This window comes from Tachyglossus aculeatus, chromosome 18 (genome assembly GCF_015852505.1).
Source record: "Tachyglossus aculeatus isolate mTacAcu1 chromosome 18, mTacAcu1.pri, whole genome shotgun sequence".
Classification (NCBI taxonomy): domain Eukaryota; kingdom Metazoa; phylum Chordata; class Mammalia; order Monotremata; family Tachyglossidae; genus Tachyglossus; species Tachyglossus aculeatus.
In genome coordinates, this window is record NC_052083.1 from 9,254,699 (window position 1) to 9,274,672 (window position 19,974).

At 55.7% G+C, this 19,974-nt stretch overlaps 3 protein-coding genes across 3 annotated transcripts; 1 reads left to right on the top strand and 2 right to left on the bottom strand.

Moving 5' to 3' along the window:
* The first annotated feature begins 2,476 nt into the window (after window positions 1-2,476).
* LOC119940331 (testis-specific serine/threonine-protein kinase 5-like) lies at window positions 2,477-10,831 on the top strand. The gene is made up of 8 exons (XM_038760547.1): window positions 2,477-2,902; window positions 3,946-4,053; window positions 5,295-5,497; window positions 6,852-6,907; window positions 7,481-7,613; window positions 8,281-8,399; window positions 8,566-8,700; window positions 10,416-10,831. The coding sequence occupies exons 1-8, from the start codon at window positions 2,666-2,668 to the stop codon at window positions 10,757-10,759; spliced, it is 1,335 nt and encodes a 444-aa protein (XP_038616475.1). The 5' UTR covers window positions 2,477-2,665; the 3' UTR covers window positions 10,760-10,831.
* A 1,147-nt stretch (window positions 10,832-11,978) lies between these two features.
* On the bottom strand, window positions 11,979-15,634 carry CCDC166 (coiled-coil domain containing 166). The gene is made up of 3 exons (XM_038760654.1): window positions 15,294-15,634; window positions 14,391-14,849; window positions 11,979-12,577 (listed from the first exon to the last, which is right to left on the bottom strand). Exons 1-3 carry the CDS (start codon window positions 15,621-15,623, stop codon window positions 12,023-12,025), a joined length of 1,344 nt encoding a protein of 447 aa, XP_038616582.1. The 5' UTR covers window positions 15,624-15,634; the 3' UTR covers window positions 11,979-12,022.
* Window positions 15,635-15,710: 76 nt separating this feature from the next.
* HGH1 (HGH1 homolog) lies at window positions 15,711-18,603 on the bottom strand. The gene is made up of 6 exons (XM_038760655.1): window positions 17,957-18,603; window positions 17,750-17,850; window positions 16,645-16,743; window positions 16,382-16,473; window positions 16,098-16,220; window positions 15,711-16,021 (listed from the first exon to the last, which is right to left on the bottom strand). The coding sequence occupies exons 1-6, from the start codon at window positions 18,508-18,510 to the stop codon at window positions 15,773-15,775; spliced, it is 1,218 nt and encodes a 405-aa protein (XP_038616583.1). The 5' UTR covers window positions 18,511-18,603; the 3' UTR covers window positions 15,711-15,772.
* Window positions 18,604-19,974: the final 1,371 nt, after the last annotated feature.

The following is a 19,974-nucleotide window of genomic DNA, read 5'->3' on the forward strand; positions in this document are numbered from 1 at the left end:
CAATCGTATTTATTGAGCGCTTACTGTGTGCAGAGTACTGGACTCCGGACTCTTGCCAAATTGTACTTCCCAAGCGCTTAGTCCAGTGCTCTGCACACAGTGAGCGCTCAATAAATACGATTGAATGAATGAATGAATAGAAGGGGGAGACACAACAAAACAAAACATGTGGACGGGTGTCAAGTCATCAGAATAAATAGAAGTAAAGCTCGATGAACATAGTAATGATGGTATTTGTTCATTCATTCATTCAATCGTATTTATTGAGCACTTACTGTATGCAGAGCACTGGACTAAGCGTTTGGGAAGTACAGGTCGGCAACATATAGAGACGGTCCCTACACAACAACAGGCTCACAGCCAGGGAGGGGAAGACAGAAAACAAAACAAGTAGACAAGTGTCAAGACCATCAAAATAGATATTTTACTTGTACATATTTACTATTCTATTTATTTTGTTAATGATGTGCATCTAGCTTTACTTCTATTTATTCGGATGTCTTGACACCTGTCCACATGTTTTGTTTTGTTGTCTGTCTCTCCCTTCTAGACTGTGAGCCCGTTGTTGGGTAGGAACCGTCTCTCTATGTTTCCAACTTGGACTTCCCAAGCGCTTAGTCCAGTGCTCTGCACACAGTAAGCGCTCAATAAATACGATTGAATGAATGAATGAATAAATAGAATTATAGATAGAGCATTTACTATGTGCCAGGCACTGTAACCACAATTAATAATAATGATAGTATTTGCTAAGCGCTTACTATGTGCCAAGCCCTGTTCTAAGCGCTGGGGCAGATACATCGGGTTGTCCCTCGTGGGGGTTCACAGTCTTTAATCCCCATTTTACAGTTGAAGTCATTGAGGCCCAGAGAAGTGAGGTGGCTTGCCCAAGGTCACACAGCAGACAAGTGGCGGAGCCGGGATTAGAACCCAGGTCCTGAGAGGAACAGAGGGCAAAAGGAGTCCCACCCCCAACCTTTCAATGCTGAGGAAAATCCAAACCACAATCTGCTGGCACCCAAGGGGATATCAATATTATTATTATTCACATCGCCTTACCTCCTTCCCCTCCCCACAGCACCCGTATATATGTATATATGTTTGTACGTATTTATTACTCTATTTTATTTGTACATATTTATTCTATTTATTTTATTTTGTCAGTATGTTTTGTTGTCTGTCTCCCCCTTCTAGACCGTGAGCCCGCTGTTGCATAGGGACTGTCTCTAGATGTTGCCGACTTGGACTTCCTAAGCGCATAGTACAGTGCTCTGCACACAGTAAGCGCTCAATAAATACGATTGAATGAATGAATCATATTTCACATCAGGTCACACTGAGCCCACCGTGGGTAGACACCTGGGGGGAGAGGGAGGGAAAGAGGAGCAGGTGACAAGGTTTTGTCTCTGTCTTTGAGAGACAGGGAGGCCTTCCTCTCCCCCTCATCCCCCTTTCCATCCCCCCCGTCTTACCTCCTTCCCTTCCCCACAGCACCTGTATATATGTATATATGTTTGTACAGATTTATTACTCTATTTATTTCTTTTACTTGTTCATATCTATTCTATTTATTTTATTTTGTTAATATGTTTGGTTTTGATCTCTGTCTCCCCCTTCTAGACTGTGAGCCCACTGTTGGGTAGGGACTGTCTCTATATGTTGCCAACTTGGACTTTCCAAGCGCTTAGTCCAGTGCTCTGCACACAGTAAGCGCTCAATAAATATGATTGATTGATTGATTGATTGATTGACTGGTAGTCCAAAGGGAGAGCCGGGACACACAGCGTGGCTCAGTGGAAAGAGCCCGGGCTTTGGAGTCAGAGTTCATGGTCCAAATCCCGGCTCCGCCAATTCATTCATTCAATCGTATTTATTGAGGGCTTACTGTGTGCAGAGCACTGGACTAAGCGCTTGGGAAGTACAAGTTGGCAACATAGAGAGACGGTCCCTACCCAACAGTGGGCTCCCAGTCTTGTCAGCTGGGTGACTTTGGGCAAGTCACTTCACTTCTCTGGGCCTCAGTTCCCTCATCTGTAGAATGGGGATTAAGACTGTGAGACCCCCGTGGGACAACCTGATCACCTTGTAACTTCCCCAATCAATCAATCAATCAATCAATCGTATTTATTGAGCACTTACTGTGTACAGAGCACTATACTAAGCGCTTGGGAAGTACAAGTTGTCAAACTAACAAGTCATCCCCAGCGCTTAGGACAGTGCACATAGTAAGCGCTTAATAAATGCCATTATTATTATTATTATTATTATTATTATTACATTGACACATAGGCCTTAATAAATGCCATCATCATTATTATTATTATTACATGGACACGTAGGCCCCTGGACTCAGTCCCGCGCCCAACGTAACCGTTTTCTGTGGGCCGAAAAGACAATGCGGCGGATTCTGGAACGGCAGATGTAGCTTCCATTCTAGAATTCTCCCCCTCCCCTCTGCCTGCCTGGATTTTTCCCAGCGCAAGCAAGTACCCAGTCTCCTCTGGGCACTGAGAAGTCCCCAAACTCCCAAGGAGCCGTTGTTGCGATTGGTCCCGCCACCCCCATCCCCCATCCACACAAAGCCCCTTCCCACTACTCCGGGGGGCAGGCCCCTGTTTTGAGCTCCCTAACGGTTTCTTCGGAGCTGCCCGCTGCCCACTGGGTGATGAGCACAACCCTCCGCCCCCGTCCCGAGACCATGAGGAGCGGAGGCAAGCGCGAGTCGGACCACAGGACGTTTATGGACCAGGTGCGGGAGTGCAAGGACAGTGGCTACCTGCTTTCGACCAAGAAGATCGGTTCGGGGGCTTTCTCCAAGGTCTACCTTGGCTACGCCACCCACGACAAGCTACGACAGAACGCCAAGCTGGCCGCCGACCTCCATGCCAAGCGGCACACCATGGTGAGGGCAGCCTTCTCCCTTCCCATCACCTGAGATCCAGGGGCTGGGCATCCTCCGTGGCATGGATGGATGGAAGAGGAGGGTGGGACTTCCCAGCCTGACATCTGGCCCTGACACCCCAGCCGCGCAAATTCACGCTGCTCGAGTCTCTCTGCCACGGCCAGACTATCTGCCAAGCAGTGGTGTCTACTGAGCACTGACCGGGTGCAGAGACTAAGCGCTTGGGGGAGTACAATACAGTAGAGTTGCCGGACATGATCCCTGGCCTGCAGGAGCTTACAGTCTAGACTACCTAGGGAGAGGGCGGGGGGCAAGCTGAGACCTCTCTGTCAGCGTCAGAAAGTCAGTCAGTGGTGTTTATTGGGCGTTTAGTGTGTGCACAGCACTGTACTAAGTGCTTGGGAGAGTATCGTATAACAATAAATAACACTCGCTTCCCACAATGAGCTTACAGTCTAGAGGGGGAGACAACATTAATATAAAGAAGTTAAAGATACGTACAAAAGTACGGTGGAGCTGGGACGGGAGAAAGACAAAGGGAGCAAGTCCGGGCGACGCAGAAGGGAGTGGGAGAAGCGGAAATGGGGGGCCTCTTGGAGGAGGTGGGCCTTCACTACGGCTTTGAAGGTGGGGAGAGTATCTGTTGGATATGAGGAGGGAGGGCATCCAGGCCAAACCAAAGACCTAACCCCCATGATTCATTTAGAAAAGGTCCAAGCCTCTCCGGCCCCTTCTGTGGGGTGGAGGTAGGAGGGCTGGGTGGGTCTGAGAAGCAAGAGTGAGGGTGTCCCTAGAGTGGTGAAGAGGAGAGTGCTAAATCATACAGGAGGACCTCACCTCTGCCCTTGAGTTCCCAATGGTAGATGAGGTCAACCACACAACAAGGGCTAAAGGGGGATGAAAGGGGGACGAAGCAGAAAAGAAGGGTAGGAAGGCGGGAGGGAGGATCAGGAAGCGGTGAGGGCGGAGGGATGGGGGACCCACTCCCACCCTCGGGCGACTCCTTCCCTTCTCCATCTCTCTGTCTTCCCCCACTCCGACAGGTGGCCATTAAGATCATCTCCATGGCAGAGGCCCCAGTCGAGTTCGCCCAGAAGTTCCTCCCGAGAGAGATCTACTCTCTCAATGCCACCTACAAGCACCTCAACGTTGTGAGCTGAAGATCCGGGGAGAAAGGGAGCGAGGGGCCGAGGGAGGGGGACCAGAGGGGCAGGCCATTTCCCCAGCCTCAACCCAGGGGACCGATTCCTTCCTTCAAGAGCCCTCAGCCACACCTCATTAGGATTCCCTTCTTCGGGAAGGGTTCGGGGCAGAACTCGGACCCCCCTGAGTCCTCAGGACAGAGGGGATTATCGGAGAAGTCTGCCTGAGGAGAGGGATGGGATGGCCAACACCGGAATGCTTCAGAGGGAGGAATTGGGCCAGGCCCCCCGACTTCTTGCAGTTACTTTCCTCTCTCCTATCCGACCCCAAGTGACTCCTCCCTTAATCCAAGCTCCGGGCAACTAGGAGTCAATTGAAACCAAGTCACTTAACTTCTCTGTGCCTCAGTTATCTCAACTGTAAAATGGGGATCAAGACTGTGAGCCCCCCGCGGGACAACCTGATCACCTTGGAACCTCCCCAGCACTTAGAACAGTGCTTTGCACATAGTAAGCGCTTCATAAAATGCCATCATTATATACAGGTGCTGTGGGGAGGGGAAGGAGGAGAGGAAAAGGGGGGCTCAGTTTCATTCATTCATTCAATCGTATTTATTGAGCGCTTACCGTGTGCAGAGCACTGGACTAAGCGCTTGGGAAGGACAAGTGGGCAACATGGAGAGACGGTCAATCAATCAATCAATCAATCGTATTTATTGAGCGCTTACTGTGTGCAGAGCCCTGTACTAAGCGCTTGGGAGAGACAAGTTGGCAACATGGAGAGACGGTCAATCAATCAATCAATCAATCGTATTTATTGAGCGCTTACTGTGTGCAGAGCACTGTACTAAGCACTTGGGAAGGACAAGTTGGCAACATGGAGAGACGGTCAATCAATCAATCAATCAATCGTATTTATTGAGCACTTACTGTGCGCAGAGCACTGTACTAAGCGCTTGGGAAGAACAAGTTGGCAACATGGAGAGACGGTCAATCAATCAATCAATCAATCGTATTTATTGAGCGCTTACTGTGTTCAGAGCACTGTACTAAGCGCTTGGGAAGGACAAGTTGGCAAAATGGAGAGACAGTCCCTACCCAACTAGTCACAGTTTGGGATTTATGACACTTGTCCCCGAAACTGCGGGTCAAAACGATGTTGCTGGCAACCCCGGGCACGGGGTGGGCAGGTGCGGGATGGAAGGAAGCCCAGGGGCCGTGGGCAATGCTAGCGGTGGTGGGCATGGCAGATACAGCTGTACGAGACCTACCGGAACAGCAAGCGCTCCTACCTGGTGCTGGAGCTGGCCCCGCGGGGAGACCTGCTGGAGTACATCAACACCACGTCCGACCGGCGCCGGTACCCGGGCCTGGAGGAGGAGGAGGCCCGGCGGCTCTTCCGCCAGCTGGTCAGTGCCGTGGCCCACTGCCACGGCTCGGGCATCGTCCACCGGTGAGAGTGGCGTCGGCCCGGGCCCGCTGGCCCGGCCCCAACCTTGGGCCCCCTCCCGCAACTTACAGAGCCCGGGCCTGGGAGTATCAAGGATCTGGGTTCCGATCCCGGCTCCGCCACTTGCCTGCTGCGTGACCCTGGGCGAGTCACCTCGCTTCTCTGGGCCTCAGGGCTCTAAACTGTAAAATGGGGGTTAATAATAATAAGGGCATTTGTAAAGCGCTTACTATGTGCCAAGCACTGTTCTAAGCACTGGGGAAGGTGCAAGGTGATCAGGTTGCCCCACGTGGGGCTCAGTTTTAATCCCCATTTTATAGATGAGGTAACTGAGAATAATAATAATAATGATGGTGGCATTTATTAAGCGCTTACTATGTGCAAAGCACCGTTCTAAGCGCTGGGGAGGTTACAAGGTGATCAGGTTGTCCCATGTGGGGCTCACAGTCAATCCCCATTTTACAGATGAGGAAACAGGCACAGGAAGGTTAAGTAATAATAATAATAATAATGATGGCATTTGTTAAGCACTTACTATGTGCAAAGCACTGTTCTAAGCGCTGGGGAGATTACAAGGCCATCAGGTTGTCCCATGTGGGGCTCACAGTCAATCCCCATTTAAGTTAAATGATTTGCCCAAAGCCACACAGCGATTGATCCATCAATCAATCAATCGTATTTATTGAGCGCCTACTGTGTGCAGAGCACTGTACTAAGCGCTTGGGAAGTACAAGTTGGCAACATACAGAGATGGTCCCTACCCAACAGTGGGCTCACAGTCTAAAAGATTAAGTCTAAAAGATTAAGACTGTGAGCCCTCTGTGGGACAGGAACTGTGCCCAACCTGATTATCTTGCATTTACCCCAGCGCGGAGAACAGTGCCTGGCACATTGTGAGCGCTTAACAAATACCATCATTATTATTATTATTGTTATAACTCCTCTCCCCCATTAACTCATCAGTGGCTGGGTTGGACTAGAGGAAATCCCCTGCCCCCTGCCCCTTCCCTTCCCTTCCACTCCCCCCATGACTTGCCTCCCTACCTTCCTCCTCCCGGCCCCAGCTTTATCCCAACCATAGAAGCAGCGTATCCTAGTGGGAAGAGCATGGGCCTTGGGAGTCGGAGGAACTGGGTTCTAATCCTGCCATACGATCTTGGGCAAGTCAGTTAACTTCTCTGCCCCTCAGTTACCTCATCAGTAAACCAAGGCTCCGTTTGGAACGAAATGATTAGCTTGTATCCACCTCAGCCCTTAGTACAGTGCCTGGCACATAGTAAGGGCTTAACGAATACCACTACAAATAATGATCATAATTAAAAAAAAACCTGTCTCTCCCACCCATTTCCTGCCCCAGGGACCTGAAGTGCGAGAATATCCTGTTGGACGAATGTGGCTTTTTGAAACTGACCGGTGAGTGGACCCCCGGCCTTACCCTCCCTCTCATCATCATCATCATCAATCGTATTTATTGAGCGCTTACTGTGTGCAGAGCACTGTACTAAGCGCTTGGGAAGTACAAATTGGCAACATCTAGAGACAGTCCCCACCCAACAGTGGGCTCACAGTCTAAAAGGGGGAGACAGAGAACAAAACCAGACATACTAACAAAATAAAATAAATTGGGGCTTGGACTTTCTCCTTCTGCCAGGAGGCAGGGGAAGTCCCGGTGATAACGGGTCACTGGGCCACGGGGGTTTGGAGGTGTCGGGGGCGATGGCACCAGGTAGCGGTGGAGTGGTCCCCAGCTGCCCCTCGTCAACAAGGATGGGACTCTTCTTTCAGAGAACTGGGGGGAGGTCACCCCTCTCCCTCTCCTCCCAACGACACCGTGAATCCAGAGGATTAAGATTCACCCCAGCGCCATCGCCCACCCAGCCCCACGGGCTCCTCTCCCTCCTGGGCCCGAGAGCCCAGTTGTCCCCCTTTCCCCTGCTCCCTCAAAACCTGCCGGCCCCCCAACCTCCCGAACGATCGTCCCCTCAGACTTCGGCTTCGCCAGCCGCTCGGCCAGGAAGAATTCGCTGCTGAGTACCTTCTGCGGGTCCGTGGCCTATACAGCCCCCGAGATCCTCATGAGCAAGAAGTACAACGGGGAGCAGGCTGACCTTTGGAGCCTGTGAGTGACCGGGAGGCCTGGGCCTTGCTCAAAAGGGAAGGGGATTAGGAATCAACCAACTGTATTTTATTGGGCGCTTACTGTGTGCAGAGCACTGTAATAATAATAATAATAACGGTATTTGTTAAGCGCTTACTATGTGCAAAGCACTATTCTAAGCACTGGGGGGATACAAGGTGATCAGGTTGCATGGGGCTCACAGTCTTAACCCCCATTTTACAGATGAGGGAACTGAGGCCCAGAGAAGTTAAGTGACTTGCCCCAAAGTCACCCAGCTGACAAGTGGCGGAGCCGGGATTTGAACCCCTGACCTCTGACTCCAAAGCCCGGGCTCTTTCCACTGAGCCACGCTCATCATTTATTGAGCGCTTACTGCGTGCAGAGCACTGTACTAAGCGCTTGGGAACTACAAGTTGGCAACATATAGAGACAGTCATCATCATCATCATCATCAATCGTATTTATTGAGCGCTTACTGTGTGCAGAGCACTGTACTAAGCACTTGGGAAGTACAAGTTGGCAACATATAGAGACAGTCCCTACCCAACAGTGGGCTCACAGTCTAAAAGGGGGAGACAGAGAATAAAACCACACTAACAAAATAAATAGAATCCTAGAGGGAGAGGGGGGGTGACCCCGGCCCACTGACCGGCCGGTTCCTCCGCAGCGGGGTGATCCTGTACGCCATGGTCACGGGGAAGCTGCCCTTCAAGGAACACCTGCAGCCCCACAAGATGCTACGCCTGATGCGCCAACGCCTCACCTTCCGCCCCTCCCTCTCCTGCGGTACCCGGGGTTGGGGTTGGTAGGATAAGGGGCGGGTTGGGGGGGAAACTGGGGGGCTCCCCGAGCAGAAAGCCGTGTAACTTGGGGAGGATTTGGGAAGCCCGGAGCTCCGGGGAAAGGAAAGGGCCGTTCTAGCCTCCTTTTCCCCCCCTTGGCCTGCTCCCAGAGTGTCAGGATCTGATCCAGGGGCTCCTGCAACTACAGCCCGGGGCCCGACTGGGCCTGCAGCAGGTGGCCACGCACTGCTGGATGCTGCCCGCCACCTCTGCTCTCTTCTACAACATCCTCAGCGCCGCACCAGGTATGCCCAGCGCGGAGCTGGGGGAGAAAGGCGGCACGCTCAGCCAGTGGAGGATCACGGGTCCCTCCCCGCAGCGCCAAACCCGGGAAGTCCCCGGCCACTGCCTGATCTGTGTCTCGTTATTCTTATTATGACATTGGTTGAACACTTACTGTGTGCCAGGCACTGTAGTAAGCGCTGGGGTGGATACAAACAAATCGGGTTGGACGCCGTCCCCGTCCCACGTGGGGCTCACAGGCTCAATCCCCATTTTCCAGATGAGGGAACTGAATTACGGAGAAGTAAAGTGATTTGCCCGAGGTCACACAGCAGACAAGTTGCGGAGTCAGAATCAGAACCCATGACTTTTAGACTGTGAGCCCATTGTTGGGTAGGGACTGTCTCTATATGTTGCCAACTTGGACTTCCCAAGTGCTTAGTACAGTGCTCTGCACACAGTAAGCGCTCAATAAATACGATTGATGATGATGATGATGACCTTCCGACTCCCAGGCCTGTGCTGTTGGGTAGGGACCATCACTATATGTTGCCATCTTGTACTTCCCAAGCGCTTAGTACAGTGCTCTGCACACAGTAAGCGCTCAAGAAATACGATTGAATGAATGAATGTATCCACTACGCCGAGCTGCTTCTCTTAGCGTCTCTAATCCCGGCTCCGCCACTTGTCTGCTGTGTGACCTTGGGTAAGTCACTTCATTTCTCTGTGCCTCACTTACCTCATCTGTAAAATGGGGATTAAGACTGTGAGTCCCCTGTAATTATAATAATAATAATAATGATGGCATTTATTAAGCGCTTACTATGTGCAAAGCACTGTTCTAAGCGCTGGGGAGGTTACAAGGTGATCAGGTTGTCCCACGGGGGGCTCACAGTCTTCATCCCCATTTTACAGATGAGGTATCTGAGGTGCAGACAAGTAAAGTGACTTGCCCAAAGTCACACAGCTGACAATTGGCGGAGCCGGGATTTGAACCCATGACCTCTGACTCCAAAGTCTGGGCTCTTTCAGGGACTGTGTCCAACCGGATTAGCTTGTATCTACCCCAGTGCTTAGAAAGGTGCTTGGCACATAGTAAGCACATTATAATAATAATAATAATGATAGCATTTATTAAGCGCTTACTATGTGCCAAGCACCGTTCTAAGCACTGGGGAGGTTACAAGGTGATCAGATTGTCCCACGGAGGGGCTCACAGTCTTCATCCCCATTTTACAGATGAGGTAACTGAGGCGCAGAGAAGTGACTTGCCCAAAGTCACCCAGCTGACAAGTGGCGGAGCTGGGATTTCATTCATTCATTCCTTCAATCGTATTTATTGAGCGCTTACTGTGTGCAGAGCACTGTGCTAAGAGCTTGGGAAGTCCAAGTTGGCAACATATAGAGACGGTCCCTACCCTTCCTTCTTCAATCGTATTTATTGAGCACTTACTGTGTGCAGAGCACTGTACTAGGCGCTTGGGAAGTCCAAGTTGGCAACATATAGAGACGATCCCTACCCTTCCTTCTTCAATCGTATTTATTGAGCGCATACTGTGTGCAGAGCACTGTACTAAGCACTTGGGAAGTCCAAGTTGGCAACATAGAGAGACGGTCCCTACCCAACAGTGGGCTCCCAGTCTAGAAGACTGGATTTGAACCCGTGACCTCTGACTCCAAAGCCCGGGCTCTTTCCACTGAGCCACGCTACCATGATAATAATTATTATTATTTTCAGAGGAGCAGCTGGTGGCAGGACTTCAGGAAGGGGGCCAGCCCCCAGGACGCAGCACCGGTGCCGGCGAGCCCGAGAAGAGTCCAGCGACCAGGGAGACAGAGCTGGACGCCTCCAAGGTGGCAACTGGAAGACGCTCTCCCCAGCGGATGCCAGCCCCGGCAGCCGACCCCGGGCAGGCCCCCCGCCGGCTCCCCTTCTCCCACCTCCTGTGTGACTTCGGCAAGGCCGGGGGGCTTTTGGGACGAGGCCTTGGGACCCAGAGCCTCCTGGGGCTCTCCTCCCCGTCCAATAAGGTCCGGGCCCTCTCAGCCGGGGCAGGGGGCTGCAAAACCTCCCCGCACTGACTGCTCCCCTAAACTAGCAGCGGGAGGGGCGAGGGGGGCTGGGCCTGCAGGACAGAGCCAGATAAAGCGTTATTCAGTCCGTTCTGCTCCTTCCATTCATTCGATCGTATTAATCGAGCGCCTAATGCCTGCGGAGCACTGTACTAAGCGCTCGGGAAGTACCAATCGGCAACAGATAGAGACGGTCCCTACCCGGCTTGCAAAGCCGGGGGGAAGCCGGACCGGGAGAAGCAGGGGCATGACACAGAGGACGGAACACAGCCCATCCCGGGAGTCAGAAAGTTGCGGGTTCTAATTCCCACCTCCGCCACTTATCCGCTGCGTGACCCTGGCCGAGTCGCTTCACTTTGCCAGGCCTCGGTTCCCTCGTCTGAAAAATGGGTATTGAGATGGTGAGTAATGCGCGGGACAGGGATTGTGTCCCCCCAGCCTGATTTGCTTGGATCCACCCCAATGCTTAGCGCATAGTAAGTACCTAACAGATACCGTCATTAATATAATAATTATGGTGGGGAGGAGCTGCCCCATCCCATCGACTCCTCGTCCCCCGAGTTCCCCTCCTGCCTTCGCTCAGCTGACCTGGGCTCTGCAGAAACCCCTGGGAGATTGTGGGGACGGGTGGGGTCAGAGGGCCTGTGTCCCCCAGTGTTGAGCCTCCACACCCCTCCCTGCCGACTCTTCCACGCTCAGTCAGCTTCCTTTCCCTCTCTGCGGGCTCCAAACCAGCTCCCGCTCACTGGAGCCTCCACTCCGCAGACTCTCACTCCCAGACGCAGGAGTCGAGCGGTCCCCAGACTCCACGGAAGGAGCCCAGCTCCCCGGCTCCAGACCCAGCTCCAGAAAACGCCTTCTGGTCACCACACCCTATCCCGGCCCTTTTCCTCCCTCTGACTCTACGGCTCCTTGGCTTCATTCATTCACTCGATCGTAGTTATTGAGCGCTTACCGTGTTCAGAGCACCGTACTAAGCCCTCGGGAAGTCCAAGTTGGCAACATATAGAGACGGTCCCTACCCAACAGCGGGCTTACAGTCTAGAGGAATAAGGATGATGGCACTTGTTAAGCACTTACTAGGTGCCAAGCACTGTTCTAAGCGCTGGGGAGGTTACAAGGTGATCAGGTTGTCCCGCTGCCCTTTAACTCTCCCTCTTCCACAGCCCGAGCTTCCTCCAAACCTGGGCCTCCCCTGGACCCCGTGTCTCCCCATCACCATCCACATGCTCTACAGTAGAGAACTTTATTGGCATCCCCGCCTCTGCGGCTCTAACGGCCGGGAAGGGCGCTCTCCCTTAGCGTGCCATCTTCTCCTCCTCCTTCTCCTCCTTGCCACGCTCCAGGTCGGAAGCGGGACCCCGGGGGCCGGACCGCTCGCCCGGGAAGGGCGGGCGGAGGCCGGGCTGGGGGAGGCGGAGCGGGAGGGTCGACGTCCGGGCGGGGGCTTCGGTGCAGCCAGCCGTGGGCCTGGGCCAGGTCCCGCCCGAAGCCGCTCTCCCACCGGAGCAGCTCCCGCTGCTCCCGCAGCTCCTGCCGGGCGTCATAGAGCAGGCGGGCTCGGTTGATGAGGGTGAGCAGCTCCTGCCGCAGGTGGTTGTTCTCGGCCTTGATGGCCTGCGTGTGCTGGATGAGGGCACGCACGGCCTCCCGCTCCGCCCGCCGGGCCAGCGCGTGGATCTGCTGGCGGGCCTGGCGCTCCCGGCTCGCCTTGGTCTCCAGGAAGCGGCTCTTGATGTGGTGCATCTGGCGCGTGTGCTCCAGGCGCGCCTGGAGCAGCTGTCGTTCCAGCCCCCGGATCCGGGCCTGCTGTTCCCGCTGCAGGGCCTGACGATCGGAACGATAATAACCATCGTTAGCATGGTAGGCAGTAAGCGCTTACTACAACAGCAAGCGAATCGGGGCGGACAGAGTCCCCGTCCCACGTGGATCTCGCAGACTTAATCCCCATTTGTACAGATGAGGTCACTGAGGCCCAGAGAAGTGAAGCGGCTTGCCCAGGGTCACACAGCGGACAAGCGGCAGAGCCGGGATTGGGACCCATGACCTTCCGGCTACCACGTTCTACCACGTTGAGGAGCAGCGGGGCTCAGTGGAAAGAGCCCGGGGTTTGGAGTCAGAGGTCATGGGTTCAAATCCCGGCTCCGCCAACTGTCAGCTGGGTGACTTTGGGCAAGTCACTTAATTTCTCTGTGTCTCAGTGACCTCATCTGTAAAATGGGGATGAAGTCTGTGAGCACCCCATGGGACATACTGATCACCTTGTCACCTCCCCAGCGGCTTAGACCAGTGCTTTACACATAGTAAGCGCTTAATAAATGCCATCATTATCTTCTAGACTGTGAGCCCTAGGGACCGTCTCTATATGTTACCAATGAGAGAAGCAGCGTGGCTCAGTGGAAAGAGCCCGGGCTTTGGAGTCAGAGGTCATGGGTTCGAATCCCAGCTCTGCCAATTGTCAGCTGTGTGACTTTGAGCAAGTCACTTCACTTCTCTGTGCCTCAGTTACCTCATCTGTAAAATGGGGATCAAGACTGTGAGCCCCCTGTGGGACAACCTGATCACCTTGTAACCTCCCCAGAGCTTAGAACAGTGCTTTGCACATAGTAAGCACTTAATAAATGCCATCATTATTATTATTGTACTTCCCAAGTGCTTAGTTCCGTGCTCTGCACACAGTAAGTGCTCAATAAATACGATTGAATGAATGAATAAATGCCATCACTATCTTCTAGACTGTGAGACCTAAGGACCGTCTCTATATGTTGCCAACTTGTACTTCCCAAGCGCTCTGCACACAGTAAGCGCTCAATAAATACGACTGACTGAATGAATGAATGTTCTATCTACCAGGTCACACCGCGTCGGTCTCGACATATCTATTCTATTTATTTTCTTTTGTTAATATCTTTGGTTTTGTTCTGTCTCCCCCTTCTAGACTGTGAGCCCACTGTTGGGTAGGGACTGTCTCTATATGTTGCCAACTTGGACTTCCCAAGCGCTTAGTACAGTGCTCTTCACACAGTAAGCGCTCAATACGATTGATTGATTGATTGACAGCCCTGCCTGCTCTTCTGGATTTCACCCGACTGGCCTCTTTTCCTCTCTCCATCCCCCTGGGGCCCCAAGCCCACGGACACCCCCCAACCCGTACACCGCCCCCAGACCCGGGCTGGGGACCAAATCCGACTGGGGGCGAGTCCGGGCCCCGACTCTGGGGGAACGGCACCGTTTGGGGCTAATCGCCCACAGGGCTGCCGGGAGTTGCCGTCCAAGAGTTCAGAGGGCGATCACAGCCGAGATTTGGGGATGGGTGCAGGGTCGGAGGCTTAGGTTATCTGAGCCACTGAACGCCAGCCTCACCGGACCTCCAAACCCCCGAGGACTCTACCGTCCCCCTCCCCTACTCCGGCTCTCTCCAGGAAGCCCAAGACATCACCTCCGACCCCTACAGCAGGCTCCCTTTCCGCCTGGCTTCCCAGTCCCTGCCGAATGGCAGCGGTAGGAACCGTATTGACTAGGCACTATACTGTGTGCACAGCACAGGGAAAGACCCGGTTGGGAATTTGACGTGGAGCGCATTCTTCCCAGTGCTCGCCTGACGCACGTCCAGCCCACTGCCCGGCTGCCCCCGCCGCACCTTGTAGGGCTGAAGCTCGGACACCTCCCGGGCCATCTGGGCGAAGCGCGACTCCATGTCGAGCAGCTGGGCCCGCACCTCCTTCTCCTTGTCCCGGTACGTGGCCTCCAGTTCCTCCCGCTGGCCCCGCAGCAGGCCCAGCTCCTGGCGGTACTGGCCGTCCAGGGTGACCACGGTGGCCTGGCAGCGGTGGGCCCGCATGCCCACGTAGGCCACGAACAGCTTGTTCTCCTCGCGGATGCGCTGCGCCTCGCAGTCCAGAAACTCGTTCTCCCACAGCATGCGCTTCACCTGGGCCAGCCAGGTTCTCAGCTGCTCGCTCAGCGCCGCGTTCTCCTGCTGCAGGTACTGGACCCGCTCCGCCAGCAAGGGCTCGCCCGCTTCCCCCCAAGGGAGGACCGTCCTGGCCCCCGCCACGGCCACCTTCTTCTTCTTAGGGGCCATGCCGGGTCCTGGAGCCTGGGGAAGGGGAGGGCTTCAGGCCACTCCTCGTCACCGGAGGGACGCCCTTTCCTGCCCCGGGCAGGGCCGAGGTCTCCTTCTCCTGACCGCTGAAGGCCACCCTATTCCTTAAATCCCAGGCAGAGCCCTCCAGCCACCCTCCCCGGCCCAATGTATCGCCGCAGCCGGGAACCGCCGTCACCATCCCGCCACGGCACCCAACAGAACCCAAGCTGCCTGTCTCCATGGTAACGGCCCCGACCCGGGGTTAGGTCAACCGGAGCTCCGCGGGGATGGTTCGCGCCACCATCCTCCACGGCTAGACTGCCCGGGACCGAACTCCCGCCTTCTCCCCGAGCTGAGCCCGCTGAGAGGGGCACCGAGGGCGTGGGTCACGGGGAGGAGAGTGGCAGCGACAACCCAGGCGCAGAGTGGGGAGGGGATCGCCCTCTCTCCACTTACCCGAGGATCTGGGGGCAGGTGGTTGGGATTGGGGCTAGCTGAAGCCCTCGTGCCCTCACCCCTTCGCCAGGTCAGCGAGAGTCGCCGGCTGGAGGAACGGAGGCCCCCTGAGTAGGAAATACGACAGTCGGTGGGTGGGAAAGCGCCTTTCAGGACCTCAGCTCCCGGGATCGGCGGCAGGAATACGGCAGCACGGATGGAGCCAATACACGGCACGAGAAAAGGGCAGTGGGAGGGAGAAAGAAAGAGGTGAGGGGCGGGGGATGCCCAGCTCCTACTGTCCACAATCTCCTTTTTCCTACCCAGGAAGCAGAAACAGGTAAATGCCATTTCTCACTTCCATTTCCTCCCACCAACGAGGCCAGCCGGCCCACTGGAGGGTCTCGGGGAGAACAGGCCGGAGGGGGCCCTCAAGTCTTCGAGCGAGAAGTCTTTATTGAGCCCGAGGGGCCCTGCCCTCTCCCCCCGACACTCCACCGCTAGCCAGTCCTGGTCCCAGATGGTCTCCCGGGCTCCTCCGGGCCACTGGGGGCCGAGGTCAGCCAGCCTTCGGCAGGCACGGGGGGAGAGGCTCCGGGGGTCGCCTGCCGCTCCGTCTCCTCGCTCTCCCGCTGCCGATCTGCTTCCTCCTGCTGGTCCAGTTGCCGGAGCCGCTGTTCCACCTCAGGGGGGACGGTCGCCTCCAGAAGGTTCTCCAGGCCGGGCCCCGGCTCGTCCCCGATCAGCACCTGCCAGAGGCCGAGGGAGGAGAATGGGACGGGGCCCTCAGGAGCTCCCCCGGCCCCGCGGGTTTCCCACCCTCACCTGGATGAGCTTCTCACAGGCGCTGCGTACGGAGGGATCCGGCTCCCAGGAATGCAGCTCCCGCAGCACCAGGTAGGCGCCCTGGTCGCGCACGAGCTTCCTCCCGGCCTTCGTGGCTGTCAGCTGCCGGGGAAGGGAGGATGACCAGGACTTCCAACCTGGATCACGGGCTCAGGCCCCAAAGGGCCCCTCTATCCTGGGGCTCATCAGAGAACTGCCACACACCCTCACGTGCACGCCTGCACCCTTCCCTATTTCCCACCCCGGCCCCTGCTCCCCCTCACCAACATTATGGCCTCGATGAGCATCTTGCGGATGTCCGGATCCGGCTCCCGCTGCTTCTCCGGAGGCAGATACTGCAGGTCCATGGGCAACCCTGGGGGAGCCAGGGAGAACCAGGGTCCCACGTTCGCAAGAATGGCCTCAGACCGACCCCAGGCCCACGCCACACACCTGGTCCCTCCGTCGGCCCCCTTCCAGGCCGTGGTCTCCCGGCCCCTCGCCGATGCCCCCAAACCGTCTTGCCCAGTCCTAGCTGCTCCCTCACTTTCGGTTTCCTCCTCAGAGAACTCCTCCGGGCCGGCCAGCGGCAGCAGCAAGAAGGGAAGCACGTCCACCTGGGGTCCCAGGAGCCACTCGTGATGAGCTGAGTGAGTGAGGAAGGACAGTCAGGCAGGGCCGAAGGGCCCGGGTACGATCCGATCGAGGCCTGGTGGGTGGAGGCGGTGCGGGGGGAGGATCTGAGTGATGGAGACCGGCGGCCCCTCATCACAGGTGCCCGTTTCCACACAGACCGGCCCACAGGCCCCGCGGCAGCTGCCCATCCGCCCCGTACGAACACGAGCATCGGAGTCAGCCCGGGGCCAGTCCGACCCAGCATTGCTCCGACAGTGACCACAGAGCACCAGAGGGAGCGATAAGATGGTTGCCCTCCCGGATGCCGTGGTTAAAGCGGAGCTGATAATAGTAACCATCATCATCACCATAATGGCATCTACCGAGCACTTACTATGTGCCAAGCACCGTACTGAACGTTAGGGTAGAAACGGTACAGTCGGGTCAGACACGGTGCCTGTTCCGCATAGTGCCCAAAGTCTAAGGAGAAGAGGTTTTTCATCTCCATTTCAGAGCAGGGAACTGAAGACAGAAGAGCCCGAGGTCACACGTCGGGCAAGTGGCAGGGCTGGAATTAGAACACAGGCCTCCCGACTCCCAGTTCTGACTCCGTAGCCCCACTAGACCGGCCTGAGGTCCCGCTCTCCTCTCCCTTTCATTCATTCATTCAATCGTATTTATTGAGCACTTACCGCATGCACAGCACTGTACTAAGCGCTGGGGAAGTACAAGTCGGCAACATACAGAGATGGTCCCTACCCAACAAAAGGCTCACAGTCTAGAAGGGGGAGACGGACAGCAAAACAAAACACGTAGACTTGCCTCGTGGAGCTGGGATTGGAACCCAGGTCCCTGACTCGTTCATTCAATCATACCCCGTGGCACTCGCTACACTGTCAGGTTTTTTTATTTCTATCAACACCCATCCTCCCCGCTCTTATCCGCTCGTCAGCTCCCTGCCCAGAAGAGAGGGGTCCAGAGCCCCCCGGCCTGCTCTCCCGCTCAGGAGCCAGGGCCGCCCGAGGCCCTCGACTCACAGTGCTCAAAGCAGCAGTTGCGGAGCGTCCCGACCACCCCGCCGCGGCACACGGTGGAATCCGGGAACTGGATGAGGGGCAGGAGTCGCTGTACCACGCACCTGGGAGAGGAAACGGGGGGTCTGAGAGCAAGTCCGGGGTGGCCCCTCGGAAGCCTTCCGGATTGGTGGTCCAAAATAAATCCAGCCCATCCCAGCACCCCCTCACCTGTCCCTGTCGAGCAGGAATGCCCGGGCCCGGGGCAGCTGGGTGAGGTTGGAGAGCAGCGGTCCCAGGTAGTGTAAGGGGGCGTGAGGGTTGTAGCCGGGGTCGCACAGGGCTTCCAACAGGCTGGGCAGCCTGGGGCCCGGCTCCTTTTCCTGCCCCCAAAGGACGGCCAGCAGCTTGTGGCAGGGTCCCTCCTCCCGCGTCAGGTTGGCCAGGACGGCGCAGGCTCGCCCGGCCCAGCGGCAGCCCGGGTCCAGCGTGCGGTCCGCCAGCTGGGCCAGGAGTCCCGGGAGAGCCCCCAGCAGCGCGTCATGCACGCCAGGGTCCGCGGCCAAGTTGACCAGGGCGTGGAAAGCGTCTCCGGTTGGGGCGGGGGCAGGGGCGTCGGTCAGGGCTCCCAGCGCCTCCAGCAAGGCCGGCTGGGCGGCCAGCAGGGCCCGCCCGGGCTCCGTGGCCGTCAGGCCCAGCAGGTAGCCGGCTGCCGGACCCTGGAGATCCGGCCGGCTGCCGGGGGCCAGGAAAGTCAGCAACTCCCTGGCCAGCGTGGCGTCCATGCTGGCGGACCTCCTGACTTCGGGAGACAGAGGGAAAGAGGACCCGGGGGAGGGTATCCCGGCTCTGCCAATTGTCAGCTGGGTGACTCTGGGCAAGTCACTTCACTTCCCTGGGCCTGTTACCTCATCTGTAAAATGGGGATGGAGACTGTGAGTCCCGTGAGGGGCAACCTGATCACCTTGTAACCTCCCCAGCGCTTAGAACGGTGCTTTGCACGTAGTAAATGCTTAATAAATGCCATCATTATGATTATTCCCGTCCAGAAATCAGCATGGGCAGTGCCACCCTGGAGTTCCCCACCCATCTCCACCCGGCCAACGTGCCGCCCGGAGGGGCATCGGATTCTCGGAGGGATGGGAAAGGGGATGCATGGACGAGACTCCTGAATTCAAGGGGGCAAAGTGACAGCATAGGCTGTAAGCTCCTTGTGGGCAGGGAATGTGTCTGTTTATTGTATTGCTGTACTCTCCCAAGCGCTTGGTACAGTGCTCTGCACACAGTAAGTGCTCAATAAATATGGTAGAATGAAGGGAAGCAGTGTGGCCTAGTGGCTACAGCCTGGGCCGGGGAGTTAAAGGTCCTGGTTTCTAGTCCCGGCTCCGCCACTTGTCTGCTGTGTGACCTTGGACAAGTCACTTCACTTCTCTGTGCCTCCGTTCGTAGCTTAGTGGGAAGAGCCCGGGCTTGGGAGTCGGAGGTCGCGGGTTCTAATCCTGGCTCCGCCACTTGTCAGCTGTGTGACTTTGGGCGAGTCACTTCACTTCTCTGGGCCTCAGTTCCCTCATCTGGAAAATGGGGGTGAAGACTGTGAGCCCCACGTGGGACAATCTGATACCCTTGTATCTCCCCCAGTGCTTAGAACAGTGCTTGGCACATAGTAAGCGCTTCACAAATACCATCATTACTACTATCTGTAAAAGGGAGGGGTAAGACTGTGAGCCCCACGTGGGACAGTCTGATATCCTTGTATCTCCCCCAGCGCTTAGAACAGTGCTTGGCACATAGTAAGCGCTTCAAAAATACCATCATTATTATTATCTTTAAAAAGGGGGGTAAGACTGTGAACCCCACGTGGGGCAGGGCCTGTAATAATAATAATAATGACATTTATCAAGTGCTTACTATGTGCAAAGCACTATTCTAAGTGCTGGGGGAGATACAAGGGAATCAGATTGTCCCATGTGGGGCTCACAGTCTTCACCCCCATTTTCCAGATGAGGAAAATGAGGCCCAGAGAAGTGAAGTGACTTGCCCAAAGTCACAAAGCTGACAAGTGGCGGAGCCGGAATTAGAACCCGCGACCTCCTACTCCCAAGCCCAGGCTCTTTCGACTAAGCCACGAACGGTTACAAGGTGATCAGGTTGTCCCACGTGAGGCTCACAGTCTTAATCCCCATTTTACAGATGAGGGAACTGAGGCCCAGAGAAGTGAAGTGACTGGCCCAAAGTCACGCAGCTGACAA